Consider the following 11,854-nt stretch of genomic DNA (forward strand, 5'->3'; position numbering starts at 1 on the left):
GTCAACTAATGTGCATATGCATACATGCCATACATACATATATGCAACATACCTACTTGCGCTTCTTTCTATTTCTATTCTTTCTCCTTTTTATTTTTTTAAATTTGTCTCAATTTGCGTTGTCGTCTGCACTTTACAAGTTCGCACGTAACATTCAATTCAAATACTTACTACGCGCTTATCTCGCATATGCCGTACGCAAGAGTGCAAATGCAGAATCCAAACATACGGAATCTAATTGGTATTGATATCTCTTACTACGTCAGCATACAACTATCCCAGACTGACAATGAATCGTAGATAAATTTTTTTTGCATTGATATTATATCGGCAGAATAATCCTAATTTGCCCCTGTCTCTTATTTCTTTCTTCCTCCTATCGACCGCCACTGTCATTCCACTTTCAGAGACGGATCAATTCCAATGGTCGATTTTAGCTGCTCTATATAAAAAAAAAGTATCACAATTGATAATAACACCTTGCATAAACGTGACTCAACAATGTTTTACGTTACAGAAAAGGAGATACAGATAGATATAGATTGATAATGAGAGATTTTTTTAAAATTCTATTTGCGATGCGCACAGTATGTAGTGTTCTCTCTCTCTCTCTCTCTCTCTCTCTCTCTCTCCCCCCCCCCTTCCTTTCTTATTTACACTTCTCCCCTCCTCTTTTTCTCATTCTATTAAAAAAAAATCTTTATACAAATCTTATTACTTATGATACATACGTCAGCCAGTAACGTAGCAAATTTAATGCAGTTTATTTTACACGCAATAACTTTTATAGAATTTTTATTCCATTCTCATATATTTTATTTAAAAAATGGGAAGAAGATAACTAATACAGAAATACTTAATAAAAATTAGGGATACACCGGATATCTGGAAAGTATCTTGTATCCGATATTATCCCGCACTTTTTTACTATCCGACCAGATAGTCGGATATCATTAGTTATTATTATCCGGGAATATATCCGGTTGAAATTTCATATCATTAAATTGTTGATTTTTTTCTTATACATATGTTCTAGAATTAAGTATGCATATTCATGATGCTATAATATCTTATACATTGTTGCAAAATTACAATCTTTTTCTCCATAGAATTTTTTTTAGAAGACACTTTTTCGGAATCTCCGGTCGGATATCGGACTCGAAGAAATTGCCTTCTTGAATATTCGATGATACATTCTGTCCAGATATCCGATAATCGGTAATTTTACGATCCGGCGCATTCCTAGTAAAAATATCATTAAGCCTCCACTGAATCGCCTAATATTTGTTGAAGAACTCGCATCCCATCTTGGAATTTATGATATATGTACGATTGTTCTAACGATGATCTAATGGAACACCTTTCCACCAAAATCACTTTTCCATCTTCCTTCTCCGTTAAATTCCAGATATTGCGAAAGTAAATTGTCTGAATAAAGTTATTGGTGAGGCTAGAACTGGTCCATACGCACACATGTACCTATAATATAATCGTTATTTATTTTACCATAAAAACATTACGATTGAAAAACCATCAAGACTAAATAATTCTCGAAATTTAATTTTCTGACAATATTACTTATATGGACTTGTTTACTATAAAACTAAGTTAATTTTTTTTTTAAAGTTGGAGAAAAAATAGATAGAAGATGAATCAAAGTCGTATGTTTATTTAGCTGAATGAATGATGAAATATGGATGAAGCCGGCGGCACAAGATGCTTGTTTCCTTGCCGGATTGCTAGCTAGAATAAATTTTTGCCATTGTATTGGCTACGATACTGACCCTGTCAGTACCGTGCAGCCAATACGATGGCAATATTCTAATCCAGCTAGAAATCCAACAAGAAAACAAGCATCGTGTGCTGCAAGCTTAATATGCTGGAGACCAAAGGTGTAATAACACATTTTATGTTTTAGAGGGAGAGACAGAATACAGATTTTCTATTCAGAAAAGCAGAAATCTTTTCAAAGGTTTTTACAAATAATATTGCTTCCTTACATTCTTTTTTAAAATTCGTGAACACGACTTCATCGAATGGAGTATCAAAGCGCAAATTCTGGCGATACGCGACCTTGAATTATCATCTCCAGGAGTTTTGTCACTCAAGAGATAATCATCCAAGTCATCTATCAAAAGCACAGAAGGTACTGCTGCATAGGTGTGCAGTTTAAAAAGTTGTTCCACGAGAGCTTCGTAATCCAACAAATATCTGCGTAAATAAATATATAAAGACGGCTATGTGCGCTGTGTAAAATATCAATGCGCATGAATGAATAAACGTCAAATGTGTATAAATATTGTTAGATAAGATATTTACTCTTTTTAAATAACAATTAAATTCAAGATAAGCATAAAGAAGTTGCAGTGACAACAATTATTGACAAATAGGACAGTCTGCAGATGTAAAAAAAACATATTGCATAATATATAATATAATATATTAATCTTACATGAATCTCATTAGTTTGAGCGCGGTGACTGATGGATTTCTTCTGTCATGACAAGCCGCCGGTCGTTTTTCTAGAGGTATCGGGGTAATGTAAACGACCCGTTGTCCCTCCTCCGCCCAATACGTCGCAGCCTAGGAGATGTAGGAAAATGTTTTCCTTCCACTTTAGGAAATATATCTTGTAGGAATGTTGAGAGAGACAGATAGATTTTGACGTCATTATTACGTCACTTATACTTTACAGTCATTTATACGTACGTTTGAACATTACCTACGTGCAAATACCTACATACCTCAAACATAAAAGATTTACTCAAGTCTTTCGGGCCGCACAACAGCGTTGTCTTGACACTTTTCGAAAACATAACTGTTAATGTGTAACCCTGCTGATTGTGACTCGTGAGTTGCAACTGCTTTATTCGCGACTGCTCGCGACTCGACAAGATATTCGTTATTATTCGAAATAGTCTAACCTCACTCCTACCGCGCGTACTATTTTTCTTTGCTAGCTGTTTCTACTTCAGTCGTTACAGTCAATGTTATACAATTTCATAATTTAATTATTACACGGTACTTGTAAGTACGTACGTTGGTTGAAGAATGAAAAGTGAAAATTTGACATATGCTCAGCTGCAAGGGAGAGAACTGCAGGCCGCTATTAGTAAGGCGAGTAAATCTCAAATGCATAATGGTAAACATTATAAATGACTTCGTAATTCGTAATTTGTTGCTCGTATATGTAAGTTTTTGCTTCATTACACTTTTTGGGTGTAGAAATGATATAGTCAACTTTACAGATAGATTTTCAAATATAATAACTTTAATAACTATGTTACAATTTAATGAAATTTGGTAACATTGTAATGGAATTTTATAGCGCAATAGCTATTCGTATATAAAACTTGCACTCTATGTATAAAATATGAGAGACATTCAAATTTTAATTATAGTTTAAATTCACACTAACCATGTGTGTTGTGACGTGTTATGCTGGCTATATCATGTGATGGAACTCTGGAACTTCTGTACTTTCTCGAAAAAAAATTGGTAGATGCAAAGTTTGGTAGAACAAAGTTCATCTGAGACAATGCATGCAACGATCAGAATGAACAAACTCATCAATTCAGTCAGCATTTTCTGCCATTACCACTGCAATATATATTCTTGAATGACAGGGATGTGATTCATATTGACTTGGCATTGTCGTCAGCCTTCTCTGAAAGCCTTTCTCCAACGTAATTGTTGTGCATTGTTCTACATTTGGCTCAATCTCAATTCGCTTATGTTTGTTGCTTTTACCGAAGATTACCCAGACATTAGGTTACCCTGGCACAAATCAGGTCTACAAATTTTTTCAAGAGAGTATGGGTGCGTTCCAAATTACGCATGAAGCGCCATGACGTATCATTTGTCATTGTTGTTCACCGAATAGTAAAGGAGGATGCAATGATACATCATGCGCTTCATGTGTAATTTGAAACGAATTCTATACATTCTAAAGTGACGTGCACACCTCATTATCTGGATACACAATTATAATTTGAATTTGAACGCTCCTCATATATCACACATGACATATATACATACACACACACACACGTAAAAATTATATATATATATATACAGGTATATAATATATGAATAGAAATAAATATTAAAAGACACGATCCTGATAGCCACTATCGGCCATACTGGAACTAGGTTTGGCTGGTCCTCCAGGTACTTGATGATGCGGATGTCGCATATGACCAGGTCGTCTTGGTGGTGCCAGATATTCAAACATGCTCTGAGTATGCTGCGCCAGCATCTTGCTGAGATCGCATGGCATTGGATCAGTCCAGAAAAAATCATGATTTAGCGCGGAGTCAGAGTCACATCTTTTGCTAGGATCGAGTATTAAAAGTTTATCCAATAAGTCACAGGCATAAGGATCCTTCAGATATGGCTTCAGTCTGTCTTTGACCTATATGTAAAATCATTAATCAATTAATATCATTTATTGACTGACTCAAAATTTAAAATGCAATATAAAAATGTGTTACGTCTGATTCAACGTACGTTTAATTGACTGAATAGAATACCAATTTACATGAAATTTTTAAATTAAGTATTTGTTTATAGTCATGTCACTAGTCACATTGTTTCCTTAAAATATTATGCAATGGAATTTGCGATTTTCGCACACTCTTTACCTTTCTTTTTTGCCCCTTGGGAAGATCCATTTTGGTAAACAGATCCAAATTTTCAACGCCAGGCCATACCTCGGTCGTTATCGAGCCACACAATTGTGAAATTAATATAAGCTGTTGTTGCTCGGTACTTCCCTGCATTATAGGAGACCTGCAGATTTGAAAGACAAAGTATATTACGCGAACAAAAATCACAAGCAAGAACATAATCATAAAATAATGTAAACCTTGTCCACATTTCTGCCATTATACAGCCAGCGCCCCATAAATCCACTGGTGGTCCATAATTTCTGTCACCAAGTAGGAGCTCTGGTGGTCGGTACCAAAGAGTAACAACTCTATTGGTATAACGATTCGAATGGCCATTTTTTGCACTGAATGCTCGTGCCAAACCAAAGTCAGCTAATTTTAATACGCCATTCTTTGTTATTAAAACATTAGCGGCTTTCATATCTCTATGTAAAATCTGTGAAAAATTAAATGTGATGCTGAATGTAATAATTATTGTAACAATGTCAATACCAACAATTAATGATCATATCACTAAATAACTTTTATTCTATGACCATGACAAACCACACCATCGTCGTTTTAATAAACTAATATAATTTTTTTAAATATTACATTATGCATATAACAAGAATATTAAAATATTTAAAGATAAATGTACATGCACACATGCAGATTGATGAAATATGAAATATGTAAAGATTATTGTCATATTTTGATGGAAAATAACCCTGAATCTTTTTTTACTTTCTATTAACAAATACTGATTAAACTTTTTTAGAACTTGACACCTTTAAAGGGATGTAAAATGGATAAGTTAAATCTTTTCTCACCTTATTACTGTGTATATAGTAAAGACCATTTAGTAACTGTTGCATAACCTTTTTTATTTCACCTAAACTAAATTTCACATTTACATTTGACAACAAACCAGCCAAGTCATGTTCACAGAAATCAAATATCAGATAAAAAGTAGACCGATATCGATTATACTGAGTGGCTGAAAACATTATGAAATTAATTAAATTAGATAATACAACGTCAAAACCAATTGTTTCAATTACTATTTAACGCTGCTTATAAAATAATTTTTCATAATTCAAACATTTTTGGATATTTATAGCTGTAGTTTTTTTTACATATTGAAAGGTATTCTATCTAGTGAAAGAGTAAACTCCTACGTGTACATATTAATATTAAACGTGTCCTGCAAATTTCTATGAGATTAACTACATTCTCATGTTTCAGCAATTGTAATATCTTTATTTCACGTAATGCCGTAATAGGAAACTGTAACAAGATTTTAATATACACGTATAACAAATTATAAATTAAAAAAAAATATTAAATAGAGTAAAAGGATACATTTGCGTTAATATAAAGATTATGTTAACACAAGCATTAATAAAAAATTTATAGCACACCATTTCAAAGCAACATTTTGGCAATCATAGAATTAAATGATATACTATACAATATAAAACAAACTTACTCCTTCTTTCTCATTGTCCATTAGTACCTTCTTCATTGCGACAAATTTCTTATTTGTTTTTTTGTCCTTAGCCTTAAATACCTCTCTATAAAAAAAGAGAATACACATACATACAATACAAATTAGAAAATTTAAAGCAGACGCGATATTTATTCAGAATACTCTCCTCACACCTCAAATCTGAAGAGTACGATTATGCTTACTTGATTGTTAAATGAATAATTGTTATTGAAAAAATATCTAGATCAGACAAATCGTGGAGAAATCTTTCTATAATCGGCCGTAACCTTAAACATCGCATAATCTAAACATAAGATTTTTGTTTACCCGAAAGTTCCTTGGCCAATTTTCGCAACTTTTTCATACTTGGAAGATTCGTCGCAATATGGAAAATCGAATTCCTCGATGTATTTTTCCTTTTCTTTCGTATTCATTGTAATCGCATATATGTATCTACTAACATAACACTTACAATAGGCGAACTCAAGATGGTTCTAGCTAGACTAATCAAGACGGCAAAGCTAGGGTGGAAAGGATTGACATGAGATGCTTTTCATCATGGGGTGCATTTGTTTAAGGTGCCTTTACATAACAGCGTCGAGTGTCAGAGAATACGTAGTAAAGGTACCTTTTCATGCCGACGCTCGACGCTCATTTTTGGCGTCAAAATAAGGCCTTGCGCACAATGGAGAAAATATCGGGAACAGGAATAAATATTAAGATTTCAACCTATCAGAAACCGTGTATCCCGGTATAACTGATATCTGATAGGTTAAAACTTTTATATTTATTTCAGTTCCTAATATTTGTTCTATTGTGCGCAGGCCTTAAGTCCCGTTTTAGAAAATGGCTGCGTTCAGGTCCTTGTACACTGCTGTTCCATAATCGAGTCTCACTTTAGTCGCACTTGGGTGTAGATGAGATGGCGCTTATCCTACAAACTTCTCCACCCTCCTACACTCGAGGGACTCGATTAATGAACAGCAGTGTACAGTGACTTACGTTTACACGCACTGATAAAACCGTTTTAGTAAAAATCGTTTTAGTTAAAACCGGTGTTAAATGTCCTGTAAACGTTCCTTAATATCGATGTTATTAAAACCGTTTTAGTAAATCCAAACCTCTTCTGAAACAGGTTTGGCGTTACTGAACTGTTTTAAGAAAGCCGTGTAAACGGTATTCAATCGGTTTTACGTATCAAAATTCGATATTACCAACTTTAGACGTTAAGGTAATTAGACAAAGGATATTTTGTCTTAGGTTTGTCCGTTCAGGTTTTATAAAGCTACTTTACTTTTGCTGGGGATAAAATACGCCTAATCGTGTAAACAGGCATTAACAACCGGTATTAACTAAAACGGTTTTTACCCCGGATCTACAATAGATTTTTAAGCCTTAAGCCATAAGGAATGAACGAATCGCAATGTATTATTCTCCTCGTATTCGAATGTAGTTGGTCAATTTCTTGCGGCTTAAAGCTTAAAACATCTATTGTAGATCCGGACTTACTAAAACGGTTTTACCAGTGCGTGTAAACGTAGTCATAAGGCCTGCAGGGGATTGATTCTGTATCTTGAAACGAGGTGAAAATTACAAAAGTGAGCAAATTTACTAGGTGTTGACCAATGAAATTATCAGTATTCTAGTAAATTTGTTCACTTTTGTAATTTTCACTTCGTTTCAAGATACAGAATCGATCCCTTGTTCTTTTTGGCTGAACTTTTGCACCAGTTCATCTTTCTTCTTTTTCTCTTCGGGAGGAAAGAAGAGGAAGAAAGATAAACGGGTGCAAAAGTTCAGCCAAAAAGAACAGGTCTATAGATTCAGACTGTTGTTTCTTTACACTTTGGCCGGTATTTTTAGTCAGATCTTGTAGGGGTGATCCCGATTGATCACGGCTCGATTGGGCACCACCAATCACAGCAACCAGGTGCCTAGGAGCTTTGGGGTGGCACCCAATTGGACACGGCTCAATTAGACACGAGCCACTCACAGCGCTTGAGACTACAAAGTTCCGGGGTGGTCCCGATTGATCACGGCCGGAATCAGACTATGCATTGAAGAATGAAATTGAAGATTGAAAAATTGAAATTTGACCAATCAGAACCAAAGGAACCAAAATTTCTTTGTCCTCATTGGTGAAATTTCATTCTTCAATCTTTAATCTTTAATCTCAATCTTCAATGCATAGTCTGATTCCGGTCTAATAAGCTTTCAGTATTTCAGTCATATGACTAATCTCACGTGACTGACCTCACCAATTAATGTATTGTGTACAAATAATAAGTTATAAAGGCACAAACACAGCACAATTAAAACGTGTGAGTGCAATTAAATGTGTATTCAATAATTTTTGTTATGTGTGATTCTAGCTATCCGATATTCTTACTAATCTCAATCTTAATTGCTGTTAGATACAATTTATAGTGTGATTAAGCAATCTTCAATTTTAATCTCGATCTCAATTTCCAATGCATAGTCTGATCACGGCTTTATGGGCCTTCTACAATAAGCCATTAGTCATAAATCAGAAGTCAGAAGCTAAAAATTGACCAATCCTGGTCAATTATTCTTCTTATATTTGTGATTGGTCAATTTTTAGCTTCTAACTTCTGATTTATTACTAAAGGTGCCTTTTCACGCTGACGCTCGACGCTCATTTTCAGCGTCAAAACAGGTCACATGATCAAAATTGACGAATACCAAGCGTCAATTTTGATCACGTGACCTGTTTTGACGCTGAAAATGAGCGTCTAGCGTCAGCGTGAAATCGCACCTTAATGGTTTATTCTAGAATGGACATAATATCTCTTTAATGCGTAAGTTAGGCCCAGTTCCATAATTCACGGTTAACTCTTAACCGAGGTTCAACTTATTCATTATCTCTCAATTCAAGAATTGGAAAGAGATGAAAAACAAATTGAACTTCGGTTAAGAGTTAACCGTAAGTTGTGGAACTGAGCCTTAGTGGACAGACGTTGTTCTGCCCGATTCTTTGGTTTTGAATGAAAACGTGTCGAATGAGCCTAATTTCATTAATATCATAGGTAAAGTAGATATTCTAAATAATTACCCTTTTTTTGCTAGATTCGTTAATTTCTTGCACGATTGTATCAAATAGGCCTAATTTTATCAACCTTGAAGATAGGGGCAGAGGCTTATATTAATAAGATTTACCCAGAACTATATAAATTTATTGATCAAATATTTAAATACTATTCAAATATTGGAATAATAAATATAATCATTAGTATCTCATAATTAAAGATAAGTATTTAAGATAAGTAATTAGAAATAATAATTAAATATAAGTGAAGATAATAATTAAAGATAAAGTTACTTTAAGATAATTTATTAGGAACTTTTTTCAGCATAAGTATCAATAGCGATGCACAATTTCTCCCACAATTCTACAAGACTGTTTTCCGTCAAGTTAAATTTGCAAAATTCTTTTAATAAAGAACAATTTTCTTCAGAAAATTCCATTCCTAAATCAATTCAGTTTCTAAATTAATTAACAGTATTTATCATTTATAGAATAATTTTGATCAAATCCATAATTAACTTTAACGATCAACTTAATCGGAAATTACAAAATTTTTATTATATAATTTGTAGTCCCTAATTTAATCTAATGTACGTGTGCATATGTGTATATATTAAATGGGAAAAAATTAACAATTCTATATATTTGCAAAATATTGGAGATATTATTTGACAATTAAATTTATATTAATTGTCGATAAAGTTAATCAAAGTTTAATCAAAATCGTCACAATAGTTTCTTTTTCATTTAACAATGCTAAGAAATAAACAATTTTTTACCTATGTCTGTAGACTTTACTGTAAAGAAATGTTCAATCTGCCACGTCAGCTCCAAAAATTTCATTGACCATTGAAATATCACATAGCTTTTCTCTATATCTACAGATGAATGTACATGTACTAATATACCTCCATTTTCCTGAGTACATTGTTCAAAGTTTACATATTTCTGTATTTCTAAACTATGTAGAATTTTAGATCTAAAGATATTCTTTGTATTGTAATCAGAAAGTGCTAAAAAGAAATACAGCTTTTACTGATGAATAATTTATATGATCATTGTAATAATCTTATTGTGATTACTTACCGGACATAAGAAGAGAAAAGTTTTTCATATTTGTAATTTTCTGAAACCAAGGGGATATTTCCAATATATAACTATCATGGATATTTTTGTTGAAATAACATATTATGTTCTTGATATTGAAATCATCACTTAAATTCTAAAAAAAAGAAATTGAGATAAATAAAAAAAAATAGTTGCTCATAGAATTATGTATTTTGTAGGTTGCGTTTGGAAATATCACCTGGATACTCCTATGTATCATCTTATCTTTGTTTAACAATGGATGAACAACAAGGATAAAACGATATACAGATGATACTTTCAAACGCAGTCCTAATCCTTCTTATGTATACCTTCAAAATCACTATTAATTCAATATCAAAGGAAATGGTTTTTGTTATTACTTTAGCTACATATATATAAATATTATCACGTAACAACTTTCTATCGACATTTTCGAATGTTATTCCTGTCACTTGAGCTGTAACTTCACATAAGTTAGCTTTGTACTTGGTAGATAAGGATTCTGACAGTTTGTAATCATCATCAGGAAGCAGCGTGCTACAATCATCCATAAGATCGTAGTTTATCCATAGAACAAATTAAAAAATTTACGCATTTATATTTATAACTTAATTACGTATTGAAATTGATTGATTTTTTGCGTCCATTTTCTTCTTGATCTCTCTCCTTCAACCTGTCTTCTAAGTAAATAATCTTTTTCAGGAGGTGTTCTTTCAGAGCACGCAATTGTATTATTTCTTCGTCATCCATTTTAAATAAATGTTAAGATGCGTTTAGGAAAATGTTAAGAAGAGCTCCCTCAACTCGAATTTTGACAAAAATACACTTAATCGATGCGTTTTTGCGTAAAAAACAAAAATTTACAAGAAAAAAGTGTCACTCTGTCCCGCAAATCGAGATATTAAACATTAAAATTAATGACTATTGAGGTTAGAAAATCTGTCGCAGCCATGAAATACTGCGATGCAAGAATGCGCTGAGGTCACAAATTCACTACTTTAAAACAAGTTCTCTGCTCTAAAATACAAATTCACGACTTTAAAACAAATTTTCTGCTGTAAAACACAAATTCACTACTTTAAAACAGATTCTCTGCTGCAAAACACAAATTCACTACTTTAAAAACAAATTTACTGTTTTTAAAACAAAAAATAGTATAAGAAAATAATTTATGTTTTTAACGTAGCTAATTTGTCTTTTTAAAGCAATGACAAAATTTGTCAATAAAATAGTGAATTTGTTTAAAAAGTCATGAATTTGTATTTCACAGCAGAGAATTTAGGTCTGTTCTTTTTAGTTACAATTTTTGCATGATTCATCTTTCTTCCTTTTCACTACACGTTGGAGAGAAAAAGAGAAAAGACAAATCATGCAAGAAGTTCAGTAGCGGGATTCTCTAAACGTCTTATCGATGATTGTCGTTATCGTTAACTAGCGATAATCAATGGCAGGACAATTGTTATGGGATTCTTTAAACGTTTTATCGACAATTATCGCTATTGTTAACTAACGATAGCCAATGAGTACCACTCTTTCTTCCAAGATTGTCCTGCCATTGGCTGTCGCTAGTTAAAGATA

General features: G+C 33.0%; 3 protein-coding genes across 3 annotated transcripts; all 3 read right to left on the reverse strand.

Annotated features, from left to right (window-relative positions):
* Positions 1-1,106: 1,106 nt before the first annotated feature.
* Positions 1,107-3,104, reverse strand: LOC108764046 (uncharacterized). The gene is made up of 4 exons (XM_018512053.1): positions 2,745-3,104; positions 2,453-2,583; positions 2,001-2,211; positions 1,107-1,479 (listed from the first exon to the last, which is right to left on the reverse strand). Exons 1-4 carry the CDS (start codon positions 2,814-2,816, stop codon positions 1,258-1,260), a joined length of 636 nt encoding a protein of 211 aa, XP_018367555.1. The 5' UTR covers positions 2,817-3,104; the 3' UTR covers positions 1,107-1,257.
* A 986-nt stretch (positions 3,105-4,090) lies between these two features.
* On the reverse strand, positions 4,091-6,645 carry Cdk9 (Cyclin-dependent kinase 9). The gene is made up of 7 exons (XM_018512062.1): positions 6,469-6,645; positions 6,142-6,226; positions 5,837-5,939; positions 5,483-5,649; positions 4,868-5,106; positions 4,644-4,791; positions 4,091-4,414 (listed from the first exon to the last, which is right to left on the reverse strand). The coding sequence occupies exons 1-7, from the start codon at positions 6,573-6,575 to the stop codon at positions 4,106-4,108; spliced, it is 1,158 nt and encodes a 385-aa protein (XP_018367564.1). The 5' UTR covers positions 6,576-6,645; the 3' UTR covers positions 4,091-4,105.
* A 2,850-nt stretch (positions 6,646-9,495) lies between these two features.
* Positions 9,496-11,310, reverse strand: LOC108764015 (uncharacterized). The gene is made up of 5 exons (XM_018512002.1): positions 10,893-11,310; positions 10,606-10,813; positions 10,274-10,409; positions 9,967-10,200; positions 9,496-9,629 (listed from the first exon to the last, which is right to left on the reverse strand). The coding sequence occupies exons 1-5, from the start codon at positions 11,024-11,026 to the stop codon at positions 9,496-9,498; spliced, it is 846 nt and encodes a 281-aa protein (XP_018367504.1). The 5' UTR covers positions 11,027-11,310.
* Positions 11,311-11,854: the final 544 nt, after the last annotated feature.

The sequence above is a fragment of the Trachymyrmex cornetzi genome, unplaced genomic scaffold, assembly GCF_001594075.2.
Source record: "Trachymyrmex cornetzi isolate Tcor2-1 unplaced genomic scaffold, Tcor1.1 scaffold392, whole genome shotgun sequence".
NCBI lineage: Eukaryota > Metazoa > Arthropoda > Insecta > Hymenoptera > Formicidae > Trachymyrmex > Trachymyrmex cornetzi.